At 32.6% G+C, this 24,375-nt stretch overlaps 1 protein-coding gene across 2 annotated transcripts in view; it reads left to right on the forward strand.

The window, feature by feature from the left end:
- LOC113521586 (membralin) overlaps positions 1 to 23,953 on the forward strand; it is a 114,334-nt gene extending 90,381 nt beyond the window's left edge. For both annotated transcript variants that reach the window (XM_026907160.3, XM_026907161.3), the window contains exons 10-11: positions 15,450 to 15,549; positions 22,754 to 23,953. In XM_026907160.3, coding sequence (XP_026762961.1) covers positions 15,450 to 15,549; positions 22,754 to 23,503 — 850 coding nt within the window. In that variant the 3' untranslated portion in view covers positions 23,504 to 23,953. The remainder of the gene's footprint in view (positions 1 to 15,449; positions 15,550 to 22,753) is intronic.
- The last annotated feature ends 422 nt before the right edge of the window (positions 23,954 to 24,375 follow it).

A 24,375-nucleotide genomic window follows, 5' to 3' on the forward strand; every position in this document is an offset into this window, starting at 1 on the left:
ATGTAGGAGAAATCTATGTCCACTGTCATTTTTTTTATTTGAAAGTATTACCTATTAACGAACCGCTTCTTACTATGTCAAGTTTGTTTTTGTTTAAATTATAGTTATTTTTCAAGATAATTTAAGTATGTATTTCATCGCTCTCGCCATATCTCGACACTTAGTCCTCAACTGGCCACGCTGCACGTACATCCCGCTCGATTCACGTCACGAACACGGCCGTTTTGTTTGCGCTTCCACTCGCTTTAATACGTAATTTGTTGTGAATGCCGCGAAATTGGCACACTGACAGCCGCCTGCAATTGAAAACGTATCAACTGGGAAACAATCGCTGTGCTCGGCTAGAACACTGGAACCTACTCGCAGCCGGTGCTAATATTGGGCTTAATATTGTTCTGTGTATGCCTTAGTAGATCTCCCAAAAATTTGGTTGTTAGAGACCATATTCTCCATTGTCAATTTTATCTTTAATATCAAAGTGATATCTTGATATGTTTGCAAGTGTTTACGTTGACGTGACGGTGTTTACTGACTAAGGATGGAGGAGACAGCTACATCTTGATTCTCTCTGCCCACTCCGTAACGTAACTGTAAGTACCCTATGAATTAATTTAGGGCATTGTCTATCTGTGCACTACATTCAAACCCGTAACAAAGATTATTATTCAAATACTTTTATAAATTTTTACATCTTTATTAATATCATAAATTTTAATATGAAAGTTTGTTTCTTTGTTTATTATCTACATCTGCGTTTACGTGTCAATCGTTACGTACCAAAAGTATTTGGCAGGGAAAAGGACAATATTTTTTTATACCAGCCAATCAATGTGCTCGTCTTTTGATAGATGAAACCGCGCCTACAGCTAGTTCATAACATAATAGTTTAAAAAGTTATAAATATAGAATAATGATAACCGTGATTTAAACGTCATTGGCAATATACACTGTAACAAGCTATCAGCTACAGTTACTGACATATTTTTGATAGAGTGTTTGTAACATAGCACCGTTGAGGTCACTTCACTTGATAATAATATCGCAGACGGGCCCTTTTGTGCGAACCCGGCTCGGAAGTAGCAATTTTTCCATGACATCCGGCTCCCGCTGTGCTGTTCCCTCCATACTCTTCCTCGCCATCCCTGCCCGTCGACGCTGCATAAAATATGCTCATACTGTCCAAAATAGTTTAATATTTACCTAACGTTCATATATATATATATATATATATATATATATATATATATATATATGTATATTTTTGTTTATGTATTTAGACACATTAGAAATAATGTATTTGATCAAATAAGGTATATGTACAGAAGTTATATTAATATAAAAATGATTGTTCATACAGACGTTAAATAAGACTAATTAAATTGATTTCAATTTAATTTAATTGAAATTTTGATTAGGTTGCCAAGTAACATGAATGATATAAAATAGTAATGTTGACCATCGATGACATTAGTGCCACATTAAGCAGGTCTAAAGCAGACCACATGTATACTGAGCGCGATAATGTCCTAATAAATCCGTCATTTTTTTTGTTTCTATTTATTTATTTATTATATGATATCAATAAATGTTTAGCGACCTATATTGTGATTTAAATTTATACATATTTACATTATGTTTGCATATTTTAAACCCAGTAAGTCTACTAACAAACTACAAGTGCTTTCTGCCCCATTTCAAATTCTAAGAGAATACTTTCGATTAATTTCAGTTGTTCGACAGCTCGTTTTAATAATTTACCCTAAATTGTGTTGACTTTGCATCGGTAAATGCGTAACTGGAACTTTTAATTATAAACTTTAAGTTCAGGCCTTAAGGTGCCGTGTACTTTGTAATAATAAACAGTTTGTGCCTATTTCACCCCTTTCAATTAGTTTTTGCGGAGGGTGTGCGCAACGGTGTAAATACACAAACGTACTGACTGTTAAATAACTCTCAATGGACAAATTATTTTCAGCATTCGGTAACATTTGTAACAACTTCCGAAGCCAGTTCAATAAAGGCCTCTTACGAAATATCCACTTAATACCGTTAATGGGTATTAATTCGCTCACTAATTATATTATTATTTTGATCGGGTTTATTTTACAATAACTAATTGATTTTCGTAAGTTTTCTTACGTTAAATATGGTATCTGTAGGAAATTAAGTGTTATCATATTTCGTGTTATATTTATTAATTTCTCTATCAGTTTCGGGAAGGTATTATTATGGAAATACATAATTTTCGCGTATGAGTAGTATGTAAGTAGAAAATCGGGTCGGATACGGTTTGTAGCGGTGAGGATCAAGAGTAGTCATGGAGATGCCTCACGACCTCTCGCCTCTGTTATTAAGCTGATCTCAAACAATATGCCGCAAATTGAGTTAACTCACTAATAATGGTGTCGCGAGTGCAGAGAGCTCAGCTCGCCCATTGAGCACGAAGGCAATCTTTCCTCACCCTCCCCTGCGAGCCTCTATTACCTTTTATTCGATTTGCCGAGATTAATAGCTACCGAGCGTGTATGTAACCACGGCTGTCCCGTTATGTTTCTGAAAATACGTGTTGCATTTTTTGTGACGCCGTAAGGGGCGTAACTTGTTCGTGTGATGTAAAAGGGTTTTCGAAAATATAATGTAGCGGGAGAGAAGCCAAAGGAAGGCAAACTTTAAAAAGAGAAAATGTTTGGGAATATACACTAAGGCGGGTATGTGGCTTCCACAGCTTATTAGTTTCCTTAACCGGCGTCGAGCCATGATTTCAATTATTATTTGATGTCGTTATTTCTCTCATGTTTATTTGGGCTGTATTTCTCCATTTTTTATTTCACCCTTCCTTCGTATTTGTCCGTACAAACATAGAGTCGTTGGTGCGCTACTGAGCCTCCGTAACTGATATGTTTGGCGCGGCTGAGATGTTTGAACAAGACGCAGCCAGCAGCGGAATCGAATTGAGTGGAGTTACTTTGAGGAGCTGCCTGTCTGCTACACATTTTTTGAATTGTCCTTAAAATATTTTACAGTTTCATACAGTACATTTTAAAATTGATGTTTATTGACGGAAATATATTTTGGTTCATTTTCTTTTCTTTTTTATTCATACTTTATGTACCATAACAAATATTATAATGCACAATTTCAGTTTTTACCTAGCGATTGTAAAATCTGAAAATGATTGTGTCATGTATTTCAATTAATTTTTTTTTATAGACCTTTAGTTTAAGTGTTAGGTGAATAAGGAATAGTGATTTGCCTTGACGCATAGTCGTTCGATAAATTAATAGATAATGTTATAGTTTATTAGTGTCACATTACAGTTCGCATCGTCGCCGTCCGTCGCGTCCATTGTGCGCTTTTGTGTGTGACACTGAGAACTTAATGGACTGCCACACTCATGGCGCGGGACACGTCATCGTAGCCAATGGCAACACGTTCCATACCTGCACTGTTACTTATCTTCACTGCTCGTCTACCCTAGTCCTTGTCTATTTGTGAGTGTTGCGATTGCGACCATGTTTTTTCTTAAAAATCATTCTTAAATGTTTTTTCTGTTATAGTGAATTTAAGGTGTGGTGTGCACTACCTGGTATAATGTATAATTTAAGGTGCAATTATAATTGTTATGCTCATAGCTATCGGAGAACTTTTATCTCGCATTAAAATATATTAAAATTGTATTGTATTTGAAAACCCAAATTAATTTTACTGTTATAGAATATCGTATAGATAAATATTGAATTTATCTATACGATCGCTTTAATGGTCTTAAAAATATATGCTTCAACAAAAAGTGTAGTAATAAAAATGTATGAACATGCTTTATTTTGGAAGTGTATATGTTAAATTGTTGGAAAGTGTTTCCGTTTATATTTGTAAAAGTGGGACAAATTTAATTAAATAATAATTTATTATATTGAGATTTAGGTGTAAATCAAGATAATAATTTAAAATATTGATAATTTAAAATTTATTTTTGGCAATACCTTTATAATATAAAGCTATTTTTCCAATCAAGATGGTTTTGTTACCGGTATGTGAGACCGTATTTATTGGATAAACATAGTTTTTCATCTTTAATGTTATTATGTAAATTGTTTTTACTTTTTCGTGTGAATTATTAATATATATATATTTTTTGTGTTTTTATTTTACGCTATTTTGATTAAGAAGGTTATTCCTTGTTTTGACAGTTTTTGAGTTTCGTTTAATATTGAAAATGTTATTTCTTATTTAGCATGTTCGGTAGAAATTGAAATCCATTAAAATCAAACTAAATACAATTGTATTTAATTACTTCATTAAACTTGTATGAACCTACTATTTTATATCTAAAAGTGTTCTTTTTAAATGTTTAAAATAAACGAATTATTTTGGTATGGTAGCGTTATAATACAGAGTACTAAGTATATAAAACAGTAACAAGCCATGACAAGCAAGCTATGACAAGTTGTGCGAGACAAGATATATATGGCGCGCGCTGCAACAGGCATGATTCACACCACAAGACTGCAAACACCTGGGGTCTCGATACTAATCTCCAACTAAAATGAACATCTATCTCAACTATTTATGGCTCATTTTTGCAAGGCCATTTCCTAAATCGAACCATAGTTTTGTTAGACAATTTTCATGTTCTTTAAAATGAATGCAGCAAAGTATATTTTTCTATAAAGTTCATTTATAGCATGCTGCTATAATATATTTTAGTGAGAAACAACAATGCTCTGGAAACAAAAAAAATCTTATAGAACCAGTAATTTCGTTAAAAAGGTTATAAATAATAATATGATTTTTATATAAGTATTAAAACGAATTTATAAGTTATCAACTATATCTATAGGCGAAGGTTGCCACTTTCCATCAGGTGGGCCGTTAGCTTGTTGGCCATTCTAAGCAGCATAAAAAAGTAAAAGAAAACCTGGTTTAATATTAATTTTAAAATAAAGCACTACTATTGAAGTAAATGGTATATTACAATTTATTTTCTTCTACTATAACACAATTCTAAGTTGGAAATCTTCAACACGTTTTGGTACTTAGGAATTTAAAAATGAAATAGATAAGTAAAACTTTACACAATACGTGCGAGCAAAAGTTAGGTTCGAGTTGTGAGATTCTTAGTACGACAGACCTCCATAAGCTCTCGCAGATGGAATTGGTACAACTTTTCATAAAATAAACGACAAATATGAGGAACGTGAGAATCTAAATGTGGTTACTCTTTGTTTGTATGAATGGTAACGGACTACACAAGCCTCGAACAATACAGGTTGTTTGTATTTATTGGCAAACTTCTTTTTTGTTAAGATTCTATTATTTTCTCGAATTTTACTTATAAATTTAAAAAAGATTCATTTAAGCAACTTGTAAATTTAAAACTTTTATACAATACGTATAAATATTCTGGAATACTTTTAAAACTTTATTCTTAATATGTATTATTAAAGGCATTAAATATTTCTGCTAAGCCTATAGAGTCTATTTATTTTTAGTGAAAGCGGAATTATTTTTGTGGGGCTTTTCATAGTGATCGTATTACCTCGTGCAATGTTTACGAAGTGATTTCAGATTTACCTTAGAATTGTTTTTATTTGGAGTGGTAATATCGAATATTCTGATATCCGAAATACCGGCGGCAACGGAAAATATTATGATAACCTGTAGGCAACGCAATATAAACCATCCTGCGAACACAATACCTGTTCCAATGCTGAAAGTAAACAAGGATTGTGTTTCATTTCATTAGCGGCTGACTTATGTCGGTTCACTTCATTAGCGGTGCTTTTAATGAGATTAAATTATTTGCAGAATATCGCGGTCCCTATCCCAGATTATATTTCGCATTAAAATTATATGCAGGTCTATTTTATTAAATCTTTGTTAGATAAATTGGTAACTAATTAACTGTGTTTTAAGTAAAATATTGCTTCACATTCAATATTACTTTTATGATGTACCTTGGGTAATATGGATAAGAATATATTAAACCGATTCCAAAATGTTTATAATTGGAAACAGAGTAAAATAATGATGATTACTGTTCTCATTTATTGTCAGTTATAGTCAGTGTCTTATTATTTAATGTTCATAATTAATATCTAGATTTAAGAGAATGCTAATATCACATAAACATCATGAAATAGTAAGTGCCTAGTTTAAAACTTACAAAAGACAAAGAAATGTAAAAACGGATGCCGAGGAAATAGCTGAAATTTCTCAAACAAGACTTTTGGGGTGGCCGGATTTCTGGTAGCGGGGTGTATCCGGTGTCCGCTCCGGGTGCTCCAGCCGGGAAATAATGCCATTTCCGATGAGGGCCCGCCGGGCGTGTCGACAACGAGATTAGGGAAAAAAGACGGGAATTTAATAACACCACAGACACATGTCTTATGGCAAACAAACAGCGACGCTCCGCTGCGCCCAACACGCCACACCACTCCGGGACTTGCTTTTTATCTAATTGAATTCTAGGAAATAGTAATCAATTCTTTTCAAAGCACAAATAATTTTATGTACCTATTAAAACAATTGAAACTACAAACTCTAAATAGTATTCACCTACTGAACAAAGCACGTTCATTGTCTGGTAATTTTCACCGAGGAAGAAACATTAAATTTTATTCTGCATTTTGAAACCTGTTAGAGCATCGCTTTAAAGCCAGACCACGGTATTGGCACGTGAGCGGTTCAAAAAGCGGAAATGCGGTAAAAACGTTTCGTGATCGCGGGGCACGTGACCGCCGCTCCATTCTGCCACTCTGCGAAGTGCCGACGATAAGTTAATTTAATAAGCGGACTATGGACAGCGACAAATCGTACTGTTCCGCGCCCCGTCGCCACATTAATATTCCTAATTTATTGTGATTCTAGTTCTTAATCGGCAATGTATAGCGAACTAGCATGATCCGTTTTATTTTTTTATTTTTAAAATATCTGAACACTTTCTTATAGCAAACTAGCTGTTACCCGCAGCTTCACAGTAGTATCGTGTGTCCTCTTTAAGTTAAATTTTTAAAAATTCTTAGCGAACGCTTACGTTACAAAATATACCTATATATCAAATTATATTTTGTCATAACAAACAATTCTATAACTATAGATTTTTGTGCTGCTTTAAAAATTATGAGTGCATTTGTTTTGTGTTTAATAAATCATTTTGAGTGACGGATATGTAAAATAATTCTAGATAATTTGTTTTAACGATTTAACGTGTTTATTTCAGTGAGACTTAAGAAGTTTGCCAAAATATTTGAAAGGATTCTCCATTTAACTTGGGTCTGAGTTAAGAAACAACTTGAGTAGCGATCAAGTCAGACCCAAAACTACACGATCAACTTCTGTTCAACTCGGTGGAATAGAATTGGCGCAACCCACTCTCAAGTTCCGCGTCTTTGTAGTGGTGTTGACTTGCTTGTGAGAAGGCAAGTGGCCATAGCGATTTTCACGCTTTTAATTTCCTTGTCAATAATATGAATGTATATAGTATTTTTTATTATTATTAAATAGTTTACTTTTAGATAATATTTATGTACCTATTTACAATATTATTCTATCAGTTTGTGTATTAATAATAGATAATTTATAATTTTTAAAAATATTCTCAATACTCTTATTTACCTGAATTGACTGACTGCGTATTTATTGTTTGAAACTTCCCCTGAATGACAGATGTACCTCAGGGAAATTATATGCCATGTTTCGCTCCCTCGCCTTGCCCTTCATCTTTACGTTTACTCTTCTTATTAATGTATCTTTTAATTTAACTCACTTATTTCGTATTAATCGCAAAATAAATATTTATGTTTTGTCTTCGAGGCCTTAAGTATTGATTTACTACATTTCTTCATAATTGTCGACATTCTTTTTTAAAATGCCATATTCTTAGTTATTTGCTTTGTTATCAAATTAGAAATGCATTTTCTCATTGTCATGATCTGTGAATAAAAATATATGCACCCGAACAAATGTAAAAAGTTTGTTTCTTCAAGACAACAATTATAATTTAACTAGTACTTCCAAAGATGGTGCGTTCAACCACCAAACTCTTCCTCTTTACGATATTAGTATAGATTAATTAGTAACTCTCTATTATTTATGTAAATCAATATAAAGAGGAAAGATTATTTTGTTTGTAAGAGATAATAAATAAGTATTTATTAGTACTAATAAATAAGTATTTAGTAGTAAGTACTCAAAAAATACTTAATTAATTTTAAAAACCGTGTGAAACCGGGGTGGGTCGCTAGTTTTTCAATAAAGATTCAGCTATTTAGTAACAAATTCGAAGTTACAGTATATCACGAGCTAAGTTGGTGCATTGGAGGAGCAAGTTTGTGTGTTGAACCGCATTTGTCGGAGTCTATCGTAAGTTCTTCTCTCGATTAGCATCGACACCAACTTCCTCTCGAAATATCGGTATTCCAAATTCGCTTGATATGTGCAAACACGACACGGGGTGGCAAAACTAACTCTGACATCTATTCACGTCGAGTACATCGTGATTAATTTTATCAATTATAGTTTATTCACGCAAATAAAGTTGGATGATATTTGAAATATTATATTTGTTTATTAAAACTAATACAGAATCATATCGATAAGACCGCTTTTATATTCTTATTATTGTATAATCCTTTAATTGATAAATAATAACACGTTATGGCATTTCTTGTACTCAACTATGGTGCAAGCAGATATTTATGTAGACAAAGCATTATGTGACGAATGAAGTGTTAACCACCAAAGCCTTATAATTAATTTTAGTGAAAATATGACTAAATAATATTATGTTTCTAGTAGTACAATTAATTAATACTACTAATCTTGATCCTCAGGCTGTGGGAAACCAGACAACGAATATTTAGCGCGTCAAAGTAGATAATGTAGCCAAGTTAACTACTATGCAATTGTGGTGCGTCGTAGTAAAGTTACGTTCACTATATGTGCAGATGAACGAATGTGGCTTAATATAAAATATTTGTGGTTCGATCGCCTTAATAATAGTTGGTAATACGGCACCATTCGTATTGTCGCCAGTCAGTTGTTATACTTAGTCGCGAGGGCAGTAGTCGCGCGGAATGTCCGCGGAATTTCATTTCGTTAGTGGCATGCCCCAACTGGGGTTGCGGATTCCAGCGGTCCAACTCTACCCACTGCTATACGTAACCGTGTTTTGTTTCATTCAACTTTGTATAGCGTAGTTGGGATATCAGTCATTCATAATTTTCTCATATCACTCCCACATCGGGACAGCTTCTCCATTATACTTCAAGTATCTTAGTACATAAAATATGCGCAATACAAGTAACTTAAGTGGATACAGGAAACGCAATTTGCGTTAAAAGGAAGGCTATGTAACCTAATTGCCCTCATCTTTTTATATTTTCCAACAGTCCATTAAAAGTTGAAATTAAGTCATGTAATATTCACAAAAGGAATAACGAATTTACAATACATTGAAGAGATATTAAATAGTCAGTTATGCAAAAAATAATTACATAATGTGCATTACTTGGTATAAGTATTGAGCAATATTATAAAAACGAATACATGGTTTGTATTGAAAAAAATTTACACATTACATTTGTAGTTTTAAAGTATTTTTTATAATACTTAAATAACCGTCTCTTATAGACATAAGCAGCACCATAAACATTACAGAAAATACACTATTATGCCCATGGTGTCGCTCATGCGGTGACGTTCCTATTTATTCATTAAATTATTATGTGTACTAATAAAAAATATATTTATCGGCTGTTTAGATCTGATATTATTAGTCAAATAAGTAAGTACCTGCTAGCAATTATAACATACAAGCTTAATTGATATAATTAACTCATGTTTTATTTAAATAAATGGACATTTTTAGAAGAATAACGTTATTATGGCATTTTCGTATGTACTTTCTCCCATAATTATGATAGTCGGCAAATATTCGTATGAGGTTTATCCCGATGCCCGCGACATAGTCGCTCGGTCGCGACACCGCCGCTCCGCCGCAGCCAACGGCAGCTGCTCTCCATAATATTGTGTTATACTTTATCGAATTTGCATGTTTTTACTGAATAACATTCCTTTGGCGCACTCGAGATCAAAGGCCGAGGCGAAAGTGATTTCGCACTGAGTTAGTTTAACAAGATTCAGTTTCGCCCCTCCCTTATCCGGCTTCTGAATAATTTTGATGGTAATAAGGAAAATTGTAAATGGGCATTCGACTCTTGATATTTTATATAGGCTCCCGGCGGCGGGCCTCCACTCTCGTGTTTGCACATTATTATAATGATGCGAATCGCAGCACGTGATCTATTTTACATTTGTTCTATTTTTAATAGCGCCTTTCATCTTGTTATAAAACCGCCATTTTAAAATAAAAATGTTATTGTTATTATTATTATTCAGATCTTTTATAATTATCTCAAACTAATTTTTACCTGTGATTTCGGCTGCCTATATTCTTCTCCGTTCTAAATACTACTTTATGTTGAACTGTTAAACTTCTAAGAGGCGAAAAACAAACAAACTCATTTTCACGTTTATAATATTGTATGGATTGGTACGATGCGTTTTTTCTTCTAGCCATCTTTTACAATTCATTAGTGATTACAGTTAGGCATGTGTCAACCACCCCCTGTTCTTAGTAGGCAGATGTTAGGTATATATATACTTACCTATGTTATATGAGAAATTTCTTATATATAATTAAAGTGAATGCTAAGAGAATTATTGTTAAAATTCATTCTCTTGGGAGATTTAATAAGGGGTAGACAAATAGAAAGAAAAAAAAGTCAACTGACAATAAACATTATTCAAATTTAAGGCTCATTATGTTGCGATTTTTTGCCAACATAACTGTAATTAACCATTAAAATACTAAAAACTCTCTTTGGCTGTAAGATACATTATTATTTGTCTATTAAAAAAATGTAAAAAAAGACTGTAAATTTTTCGGTCTATCGGTAATAATTGTAAATAGTATCTAAAAGAAATACGCTTTTAATGCTTACGTATTTTAAATTTTCCATTAGTGAACTGATGTAATATTTATAGGCGAACGATAACATTAAGAAAACACTGTTTGCTTTTTTTCACATGTATGTTTAATGTGTAGGTAATCTTCGTTTGATGTCGTTCAAAGGAGCGACGCCTCCGAAGCCGCTTAGCACCGGACACTGGATTCGCTTGATTTCCTCCCCTCGCTTTAAATTATTCGCAAGCGTTCCCGTGAAATTGTTGACTAAGAACTTAATCGATGCATCTCTTTTTTTATTCGCCGTACCAGATGTTTTTACAAGAAACGATTTATGTAATGTTTTTTCTTCTTTCTTGTCTGCGTCTTGTGCTAATAAATAAAAAAGGATGCTGATAGAATCCTAGTCTATTACAGTTTATATGTAACTTTAGAATTTAATATAAAAAAATGTGATGATCAACATTTTCTTTTCATTTTAATGAGACGAAAATGAAATGATAAACCCCGTCTTTGCTGTCGGTCGGCCTATTGTAACAAATTTATTTCGCAAGAACTCACCAAGTTAAGGATAGTTTCCAGGCAGATCACGCGGAGGTTAACGTTATTGAGACTGCTAACCATGGAGCTTTAGACCCCATCAGATTTCGAAAATATTTGGATACAAATAGTATCCAACATTTGTATACAACGTATCCAACCAACAAAAAGCGTGGTATTTATTTGGCACGGAGAACATATAACTTTTTGGCTCGAGTACGCAGACGAAGTCGCGAGCACAGATAAATTATCTATAAATCAATTTTGATTCTGGTTATATTAAATAATGTAAACAACTAAATTATTTCTACATTTGATACGCGACACGTTCAAATTTATATTATCTTCACGCGTTCGTCACTATACGTAATTAATCTGTACGTAGATTCGGTTAATCATGAGCGACTAATTAGGAGGTGTTGTGTTCATATCAATATGTTAATCGTATACCCTGTACCTACGTTTATTTCATATTTCCATGTAACACGTAATAAGTCTAATTTAACTCAGTTAAATAACATACACCTGATGTTAATGTTTACTTGTTATTCATTTATGTATGTTGGGCGAGGTTAATCTTATTTGACGGTGTCGCTTGTAAGTTAACTATTATTGTCACGTATTACTGTATTTTTAATACATATTAAATATTAAAGTTACACACTGATGCTTGTTCTAAATCTTTTGTTTCTAGCGTCTTAATTAAAACTCAAATATCTTTTTCGTACTGACTGTATATTCCCATATAAATTAGGTTAAAACTAACCTATATGTTATTTTCGTTCTTATGTAATCTTTAATCTTTGATTTATTAATTGATAGAATTTTAATTAACTAAGAAATATTATACTGTTACTATAGGAAAGAGCGAAAATAAATATAAATCTGTTTATTGCTAAATTGTTGATACTCATATATCAATTTTGCATGACATCACTAACAAAAGAACGCTCGTGAAACGTGCAAGAAAGAACCGTCAAACGCCTGCAAGCGACAAAGCACAAGGCGGCTTCCTCTGCTCCGCAAAAATATATCTCACTGAATATCGATTTCAAATAAAATTGCAACCTTTTCAGATAACGAGGTGACATTTCCCCTTTTCCGGGGCCCGTTTGTCGCCCTCCTCACATTCGGAATTTATCCACCGAAATAAGCAGATAACGAACCTAATGATACCTGTACAATAATATATAAGATTGGCCCGTCTATTGTAGAATAGTATCTCTTGCATTTTTATATACAAGATGGACCAAAACAATCCTCCTTGGAAAGACATGTACTTTAAATATTGATTTAATGAATTTTACTAAAAGAAATCATTTATTAGTAAAGCCTTTGATAAGCATTACAGTTTTGTGACTAATGCACTCAACATCATTCGTTAAGACGTAGTCAGAATAGTGTTTTTATTTATATATTATATAATTATCGTATCTTATTCGTAATCTTGAATTGTAATCCTTTTAATTTTATATGTATGATTTTTATAAATAATATAAGTAGCTTATACAAATCGATAATAAAATCATGAAGATTCAAGATAAAAAAAAAAATTAATCTACATAAATAAAAATTTTATTTTTTTAGAAAATAATAAGATCCATTATAAAGTATTCCACATCTAAAATTAAAATTTCAGTTTAATATTACAATGAAATTATTATTCCAAGCACTAGTAAGTAAATAAAGTAAATTTATAATAATTTTAACAATGCACACTACTATATAATTTAATTTCTTGGAATTGCCAAATGAAGCATTTGTCTCTAATTTTAATTTTCCATTAACAACAAAATCTTTATTATAAACACTTAATGTCTATATATACATTTCTTCAAAAAAAACTTCCAAATGGCCAGATAAAATAGCGTTGTCAATGAAGCGGTAATAAAAATAAGAACTCTAGAATCTGTAGACGATATCCTACATATTGTATTGCTACAGGGCGTAGAATCACTTGGGAATGGGTGTTCCGTTCAATAAGCTCATAATGATGTCCACGGATACTTGTTGCTGCCACGACACCACGTAACTAGATAGTCCCAGACAAAGGTTTATGGGTACTGGCTTACAACCTGTTTATATGCGGTGCCAACGTATACCGACTACTTTACGGCTGCAGACAGCTGCGCGAACATATTGCGATTTAGAAAACTAAACAGCTGGTTTTGGTTAACTGTATGAATAATACTGTGACGAAGACGTGAAGTAAGACGTGTGTATTTTAAGACACATCGTTATGTATAAGCAAGCGACCAAAATGTCACTTTTGAATTAAACAAGTTTTGAGAAGTTGTATTAAAAATAGTTTTAGTATAAACGAAATTAAATAATAATAAATACGCATTTGAAAGGGTTCTTAATCAAGTTCTTAAAAAAATATCATATAAATTGACTATATTTTGTCTTTTAGTATCTATCCGTAAACTGTTGATTCGTAATCTTTGATCACTCTTAGGTCGTATGGCTAACGCTGACGTTACCGGGATGCCACCGAGAATGAAATAACGGCGCTGAAGTAGTGATATACATTTACTATGGCCGCCTGTCGACAATATGTCCATCGCCCAAGCCCTGTTGTTTCGTCCACAAAAGATAGAAGTAGCTCGGCGCAACCTCTAGAACTCGGCACGAGATTGTGACGGGCCGACGTTCTTTACAATGCCGTCACACTACGCCATTTGAATAAATTTTGTTTTAATAATAAAGATGGCGAAGAACTTTGAATACATTTATTAAATTTATTTAGTACTCACATACTACAACGTCACAGCCAGTATTTCAGTTGGTAGTATGAATGCTCAGTAGTCCCTGTTTTAGAGGGCAATGACATCTTTTATGTGATATAGAATATAATTAAACGTAGTCATGAACATCCCATAGTATTTAGTTGGCACTACCATGCACGACAGCTACAATAAATTGTATCATTTCATATTCGGCCTGAAATAATCTCGTTTTTCCTGACGTCCTGATGACGGCAGCGGTAGACAGTATTACAATTCAAGTTAGATATTTATAGAACTTTAATTTGTAGTGTAGTTTTAAAAGAAATTGGATGGAATTAAAAAAGACACTTTTTGTTAAGTATTATCTTGTAAAATTATTTTTGATATTTTATTCATTTCAGAACTTTTTTTATTACTTATAATTTAGAATGATAAACCACCTGATGGTAAGTGGTAACCATTGCCTATCGGCACAAACAGTACCACGGGTATAAACAGAGTATACTGTATCCCCAATGGTAAAATCTATAACTTTTTGAATGTTACAAAAGACCTGCCTAGCACAAAATAATATTAAAAAATGTTTAAAATAATAATATGAGCAGCCAAATTCAGTTGTTAAACTAAATTATTGAATAAAATAAATCAGTGCTTGTGCTATATATGTTTGGTTGATTTATAATTAACTATTATAGTGACCTTATTCATAAAAAACAGTAAGAAATAATTTAGGTTATTTAGTTTAGTCGGCTTAAGCCGGTCAGTTTATAAAGTTTCATAAATTGCCTCAGGTCATGTTGTTTTGGATTATATGCCGTAGTGTTTTAATATTATGATTTATTACAAAGTTAGGTATAGATATTAGTTTAAGATTTATAATCATGATTCAAATTTTGTCCTAGAGAATTAACTTTAAGTAATAAAATTATGTAAAGTAAAAGTGTTACCATAATTATCAGGAAATCAGAATGAATTCCTGATTATTAGGATAACGCTTTCTTTTAAGTGTACAGATTAGGGCAAACCTAAAATTAAACAGCTTTTTAATATATTAAATATACCTAAAAATTAGGTCAAGCTTTAGCCTGTTTATATCTATAATTTATACATAATAAACTTGAAATATGTTCTAAATTAATGACTGAAAACTGATAATTATACATCGGTGTTGTTTCCATGATCTAATTATTGTTTGTTTCTATTGTCAACAGATTCTTCTACTTATACCACTTCTCGTTCTACGCTTACCACTATCGATTCAATGGGCAGTACAGCAGTCTCGCGCTTGTCACCTCATGGCTATTTATCCAGGCAAGTATACATATATGTAATTTATTTTATTGTAAGTATGACGTATGGCGTCCCATCCTTGCTACTGAAAACTAATAAAATTTTTAAATAAGATCAATACAGTGACCGACCCGGCTTTTTTGTCCAAGAAAACATATCAAAATATATGTTCCTCGAAATATATCAAAAGATAATTCAGTTAATTATGTAATAATAACGACAGATCCGTGTCCATCAGTGGAATTGTGGTATGATTTAATGAAAATTGGAATTGATTTTTCATTACTTTTGTGAGATTTTCGAGATATCCTTTGTAGTCTCCTATATCACAAATATAACTATGTATAAAGTGCATGTTTCTAAATCACGTTTCTAAACATAGTAGTAATTAGTTAAGACTTTCATAACTTTATTAATTACTACTATATTTATGGTTTACAAAAAACGATAATTAAGGCGGTATTTTATGTAAAATTAATCTAACTAGGTAAGTACCTATTTAGGTTATTAAAGTCTAAAAACTACATGTTAGAAATAAATTCAAAGTATTTATCTTCACCTTTTCAAACACCTCACTTTGAAACTACTTTTGTATTTGGAAGTTATTAAAAAAGTACATTAAAAATATGTATTTACTTGAAGCTCACTAGGTACAGTCGCATTTCACACGAGCTAGTCTGTTTACCCGGACGTCCGAGCACTTTGATTTCCGACGGCATTGCTCCGGTCATATGCATGTCAACTTTAATGGGTAAACTGTTTGCACAAAGCCATATTAGCTTTCCACTGGCCTGCTTCAGTTATTAATACTGGTGCTGTGATCTTATTTGTTTGGTGCGTTGATGCCAGATTGCTGCCTTGATATACCTGTTCGAAAAGGAATATTGTTTTAGTATTCATGTCGTATCGTCAATGGTATTGCAATTTTGACGAACTTACAGGGTGCATATTACATTTGTAAAGATTGTCAAAAGTATTTGATATTTGATTACTTTGAAGTTATACCTATATTACAGGTTGAGTAGGAATAGTTAGAAAAATAAACTCAGGTAAATATAACGGTTTAATCTGCAAATTGAACGTATATATATATATATATATATATATATATATATATATATATATATATATATATGTTCTAGATGAAAGTTAACACGTATCATCTTCAATTGAAATGAGGATATACACACGCACACACGCACAATATTTTATCACATCTGCACTATACAGTTATCATTATTTTTAAACAAAAAGAAAAGCTCCTTAGTCCCGAGACGCGAACTCGGCCTACGAGTATTTGTCAACAAATCACGTCCTCATACGTTATTGTGACCAAGACGTATTTGACGGTAATCACCCCCACAAAACTCAACTTTAGTGTCACAGATATAAAATATAACATGCGATGTGTAGACAACTCACTGGACCATAAGATCGTGTGTTTCCTTGATAACCACACAGGCAATTTTTTACGAAAATAATTTTTAGTTTGGAATTGCGTTACACATGTCAGATTTCTAAAAGAAAAATAAGTGTTACTTACATTAACTTTATGAAATACCGTCGCTCAGATTCAGAAAATATAGCATGATTTATGACGAAGAATTTTTGTTTATTTAATAAACTATATTATTAATTGAGATAAACTGTTAAATTATGGTATATGTAAAAGCGATATCGAATAATCTTTATTATTTATATTAGATTCCGTAGCCATAAATGAATTTAATTAATTTCAATAGGCTTGAAAGCCTGGCGTTACCATTTGTTTTAGAGTTTTTCAAACACTTGTGTAATCTAAAAATAAACTGAGTATATTTTTTCGTTTGAAGTTTGATTCAATTTACTAATTGTATTACTTAATACGCGAAAGTTGGTAAACTTTGATTAAAACTTTGATCGAACAATTTCTCAATTTCAGTGATATCTGAACAATTTGTTACGGAAGTTAATTTTAGAGGATCTGAATAGTAAACGTGCATTAAACTTTTATTAATATCTGTTTGATCATCACTGCATCAGTTTTTTTTTAAATATAGATGGTATATACAAAGTGGTGATATACAGAGTCAGTATAAATAACAGTGGAGCGTGTAATATTTTCCATTCGCTCGGGGCACCCTGTATCCGAAATAACGGTGGTTTTAATGATGAAATAGTATCAGATCTACCTTATGACTGATGTCACAAGTCATCATAGAGGCTTAGAAACATTAAGATTTAATAAGTTTAAAATTATTTCGAAAATTACACAAAAGATGAAACAAATTAAAAATATGTGTATAATTGCTATTGAATAAAGTTTGCTTTAGTAGTGCTTATTTATTATGCAATATGCTATACGAAAATGATGTTTAGAATTTTTGATTTTCGGTTGAATAATAAATTAACTTCTGTATTAGTAGAAGTTTATATTTTAATATAATTGTGACGTTTAGCAAGCATTGGAAATAGATTTTCGAAAATTCTCGGTCTATATATATAACAATAATAATTGCACATATAGTATCGCGAAGTATTTTGTAGTAATTGATATTTTCTTCAATATTGTAGAACATACTTTTGTTCTATCACCAATAGTTTCCGCAGCGCATGCGACCAAAGATATTTTATAGCATTTTTTTACACCTTCAGTTACGTTACTAAAATTTTAATAAAGATCCCTAATCTTTTCTAGCAATAAGTATAGCCTATGTTACTCAGGGTGAATGTAACTTTCTAATGCTGAAAGATATTTTGGAATCGGAAAAGTAGTTTTTGAGTTTATTCATTACAAACATACATACAAAAATACAAATCTTTCCTCTTTATAATGTTAGTGTAGATTGTCAAATAAAATGACGTTATGTATAAAGATTTATACAAAATTAAAAATATCAAATGTTATTTTGTAGGAAAGAGACAATAAATTTATTTTTGTAAGATTGTGAAGCCACAAATAGAAAGACCACAAAGTCATTCTATAAATCTTTATTATAGGTACTGTGCATAGAACTCTAAACAATTTTCATCTTCATTTACTATAAATTTTGAAACACTGGCATCACATGTATTCGGTGTGATTCTAAAAGTTAAAAGTAGTCTTTTAAAAGTAGTTTAGTCGAGGTCAGGCGAAATTATTAGTGAAAATGCATGTGAAATACGAATATTAAGGTGGACGTAGAAGGACGACGGTGCAACGGGTGCCGGAACAGTCCCGGCGTCGATTTCCGGCCACGTTGCTGTGCGGAAGTTAATAACACGCCGCGTAGAACGACTGTAGCCTCCCCGTATAACAGGTAAAGTAAGCGGCAAAAGTATTGCTTAACATTTGTGAAAGGAAATTATACTGGTTTGGATGTATTATTTCAATGTCTCTAGGATAGATCTCTTTCTTAATAAGAAGACAGAATTCAGCAATACAGAAATACTACTCGCTTACATAGACTTGAAGTTTTACAAAGGGGTACATATGTATTACTAAGAATGATTTCTTCGAAATAAATGTCATCTTAGTAGTTATGCAACATTATTACAATGACCTTTGGAAATCAATAACTTTTATACATAAATACAAGTTAATTCTTCGATACATTCAACGTCCCCGGAATGTTTGGCCTTGTCCCCTCCAGTGTATTCTATCTATACCTAATAGTTATCCGTGCCCGCGGCGATGTTCATTTTATTATTATTCTCTTAGCTCGTCTTTTGTACTCGTATACGAACGTTCAAGGAAAATATAAATAGATATAAATGTTGAGTTTATAAATTCTACATACTGAACAGCCTCAACTAATCCCATAAACAAGGGTGCAACAACGGAATAATGAAAACGGGATTGTTAGATTAGAATACAGAAACATCCAAGCACCGAAATGTGCGAGCGTAGCAGTCGGCCGAGCCTCGTTGGATTACGCGTACGCAGGGCGATGTCGAAAAACAAGAAGCCCCTCCGGAATGCAAAGTGGGGGCTTATCTTATAATCATCGAGCGTGTCAACTTATTAATAAAAATCATATTTCATGAGGTTGTCCGCTTCGGGAGGACGCGTCGCGCATAACATCGACGCTCGAGTCCGCCCGAGTCTGAACAGCGTTATATTATTAATTTTAAACGCTGTAACAACTTGTTGACAAGAGGCTCAAACTAGATTTCAACGTTAAATTAATAATTGCTTAACTTTCCATCGGCTTTAATATTCTTGCCGTGCCAAAATAATAATAGAGAAATGCATAGACGGCGACTAACTCCGGGGCTTACATTATTGTGGAGGTTTAATGGGTCTACTTCGGCTAATTTCTGTCAAGTCCTAAATCAACAGGAAAGGCCCCGTCATCATGGAAACACGCTAAAATGTTGTAATCTTCCAGATCTCTTGCAAATTATAGTTAAACTTAAGTTAAACACTCCCAACTGCTTACATTGTGGTATGTTCTGTACCTGCATATACACAAAGGGTAATATTATTATAAGACTTGCTCGCTTTCATAATTTAAAAGTACTAAAACAAAGAATATATAATGGTGGGGAAATTGACAGCTTACCTTTCATAAAAAAGAAAGCTTACTTTTCTATACGTAATGTATCTTACAATTATGACACGAATGCGTGTTACATTTTGTAGATACTGGTTAGTAATTCATATTATTAAAAAGATCAGCATTACGAAATTATCACAAAATACGCTCTAAATATCAATTAAATTAATAAATCACCTACTATGAAATACGTCGTGTACAGCTCGACTTCTCTGCAATTTTCTTGTATGTAGATGTATGTAAATATGTAAACGTTTGAATAAATTACATACATGCCTACGTTCAGTACATATAAACATGTGAAGTGAATTAATTACATTATGAGTAAATACGCTTGTAACCGATTAAACCTAGATGTCATTGAAGTTAATAACTTTTGTGTTAATTCATTGATCAGTAGTTTACCAACCATTTGCAATTCATTCAATATAACTACTGTGTACTTAAGCTTATACTGAAGTTAGTGCGTGATATACTGTTTATACGCTGTTGTTTCATATGGATAATTACAGTACCCCGGTCAATATTACTTTCAACGGCAAAATAAATAAATAAATAAATAAATAAATAAATAAATAAATAAATAAATATATATATATATATATATATATATATATATATATATATATATATATATATATATATATATATAACTAAAGTTTATTAATTTCGTTGACTGATATAGTGATAATGAACCGTCGTGTACTGGGCATCGATTGATCAAAAATTTAATAACTTAAAAATGACACAATTATACTTTGCAACTTATAAGAACTAAATGCATATACAACACTGTAATAATTTATATTTTTTTAGTGTTGATAATTTTTCTTAACCAGAATGTTACATTTTTCAGAGGTAGGTAATTCGGAGACTAAAAATTTTGATTGGAATATAGTCAATTAATATATAAGGTGGATTATTATCCATTCTGTAACAGTCATAAACATTATTTATGGTTAAATAAAGTCTCAGGTCATTTCGTGACCGGGACCGATATCTTTTGATTTAAATTGTGATTTCAAATTAATAAAATAATTTGACAAGTGAAAGCAAACATATTTTTAATCTACATCCTTTGAGACAGTCAATGTTTTCTTTTACTCGTATAATTTGCAAGCACAGTATTCGCATCTACGTCGGGATTAGTTAAATGAAAAGGAGGGAGTGTTACTGGAAAAATGTCTCACCGAATGCCCGAGCGTCCACTGTTTTTTCTTTGCATTTTAAATCAAAATAACATTATTTTCGTCAGAGGTTTTCTACCTTCTTGGCATAATCAACGCGCGGTCCGCAAAGTGTTTAAGGCAATTTTGCGGCTAAAAAATTTATCACCACAAAGAGCTTTCTGCCTTTGAAGTGTTAAATCGTTCCAGCACTGTTTCACTCTTTTTGCACTTCTTCACTTGTATCAACCTAATGCTTTTCATGACAATTATTATATGCACCATTTGAAGATCATTGCACTGAAAAATAACATGTAACTTTAATGTTACGTTTCAATAATTTTAAATATTCTCAGTAAATGTAATATTAAAATTATGTATAATAACATTTTTGTTAGATGAAAGCTAATAATTCCTTTGATGAAATCTGATATACCATTTCGTTTTTAAATGAATAAGATGTCATATTTTTTTATTTATTAATACAGATACTTATATCAGAACAATCTTTTTGATATAAAGCAACGTGAAGAGAAAAATATATACCATTTCTCAGTTAACAAAAACTTTTTACTTTGTTACTTTGTCTATCCAAGCCAAGCCTACGTAATCTGCTACAAACGATCTGAAAATTGATAAAAAAGCCCCCATTTTTCATTCACATACCTATCTAACAGGGCTAGCGGTAAATCTCAAAGCGGCCGATTTAATGGACGCATAAAAGGGCATCATCTCTGTCCATTAAATACCTTTTAAACGTTTGATCCTTTTTTATATTTACTGTGGCGATGATCCGTGAACAGATTGGGTAGAATTGGGTCGTGTTAATTAAGCCAGTATAATTTACACATGTACCGATTCTATGTCAATTTCAGTCACTTTGATACAGGATAGGTTTAATTAGGGTTCTATTTTATTCTTATTATGATATTAGGTAAATATTATTCGGCTCAAATTTTAAAATAAAAAAAAATAATAATCTATTATTTGATGTATTTTTTGAGCATTACAAAATGTTGATGCAAAATGGATGGTGGAAATTCTTTCAATTTTCTGGCACGGCGCACGCCAAGAATAATAAATCATGAAGGTGTCGCAACTTGTCGTCGTCGGTAACCCGTTACACCGCCACTCGGAGAAAATCAAAACGAGGGGATCAGAAAATATAATTTCAAATAAAAGTTGAGTCCGGGACGGTCACAAGTTTCTTAATTAAAACTTACGTCGGACATTGCAAGGGGAGGGAACTTTGACCTAGAAATAAATAAATAAAGACGAGAGGACCTGCGACATCGTCACGAGCTACTCATTTATTTGTCTAAAGGAGTTTTGCTCAGTTCGACGAACGTGTCTCATAATCTCCGCCCGAACGTCTAAAGGCATCTATAGCAACCGACTGCCGGTTCCCGCCGCCTGCTATTGGCGGATTATCTTGTTACCGTCTATTTATTGCCATACGTTTCTTTAAGCCTCACACAATATGCAATATTTCAAGTATATTTTGTATTTTAGAAAATTCAATAATTCATTGTTTTGTTACAGCACTCCATGCTTTACTTTTTCCACCATTACGAGCTTCCTGTAATACTACAGCAAGCGCAGCTCCAGCAACTTTTACTTCGCACTCACCGAGGAATGGGAATGATGGGTTTAGCGGGTATTGCAGCATTAGCTAGTGGTGCAGCATACCATGACGCTCCTGGGACTGGCACTCAAGCTACACCGCCAATGACCCAATCCACAACGCAAACTGTTCAAAATACAGCACAATCTACAACACAGACCTCTCCTTCTGTGTCTACCGCACAGACTAACACAACGCATACAGGTGACGTTGTATCTTCGAGAACGGGTCCTCCAGAAACTAATGCAATGGGTACAAATACGCCTACAGCAAATGACAACGAAAATATTGCTACGGCGACCTCTAATGAAAATGTCACGAACGCTGACAAAGATAACTCTGTCACTGCCAATGGCGATCGAGATATAAAAATAGAAGAAATAGCAAGGAGACACTCTAGTAATGAAAACAAGATTCGATTTGATACCAATAGTGGTACTGTAAGTTCGAACACTGACAACGATCTGATCTTACCAAGTGGAGCTCATACTGAAGGCGTTAGTGCAAGCAATACTCTAGTTGAAACTTTAACATTAGACCGTAGACGAAAAGAATATACTGGTTTAAACGCTGGTTCGGCCAGTCGGCCTTTTCTACCAAGTAATGAGTCTGTGATTACAGAAAGAGAAGAGCCTACTGTTTCCCCTGAAGTCGATGAAGTAGATTAGAAACATTTTTTTTATCACAATTGCATTATACCTACAAGTATGTATTTAGCTGATTGTTCAATTACAGTTTATGTGATGGTATATATCTCAGTCGCCTTAGGTTATACTAAATACAGTCTATTGTATAAAGTCATTACAAAGAAATATTGTAAAGTACCTAACTATTATAATGTCACAATCGAAAATGTATTGAACTGCGGCTTGTGTCCAAATAAAGTTTTAATTTTCTCTTTGTAGGTAATTTGTCGTATTGATACGGTGATTGTAGTGTTTAAGACTATTCGGTGTTGATGTCGCCGGCCATGTAAATATTTATATATTATTGTCTTTAGGAACGTATTGTGTTACTATTTGTAATTTGTTACTTTAAATATGCTTTGTAAACAGTGCAGAAGATTCGCATACTCTTTTCAGTGATTTAGTTTCTGGTAATAAATGTTTTCGTTCCCATATTTTTTATCATTTATTTAACCCTATTTGTTAACATACAGTATACAACAGCAACATACTTTATAGTTTTAAATATTAAATCGAAAAGTCTAAGTTATAAACATGATATAAACTGAAGTAGACAAGAGTTCGTCTTTGATTATCCAAACCATATATTATGCTACAAAGAAGTGGTACATCTCTTGTTTAATCACTTTCTGTAACACATGCATACGAGATAATTCTGGCCTTTGTGCCAGTTCTTAAATCCTCCTATAGATAAGAATGAAGTCAGGTCATTTGCTTCATCGTGACAGATTTACTAAACATCACTATAGTTTTCAGGTGGGATTATATGGGATTATATGTTATTAAGCAATAAAAATAGCGACCTCCAATAATCACTGTTATTAACAATCCTCTAGTTTCAAATCTAAGATAAT

This window comes from Galleria mellonella, unplaced genomic scaffold (assembly GCF_026898425.1).
Source record: "Galleria mellonella isolate WM207_F2 unplaced genomic scaffold, CSIRO_AGI_GalMel_v1 utg63, whole genome shotgun sequence".
Lineage (NCBI taxonomy): Eukaryota > Metazoa > Arthropoda > Insecta > Lepidoptera > Pyralidae > Galleria > Galleria mellonella.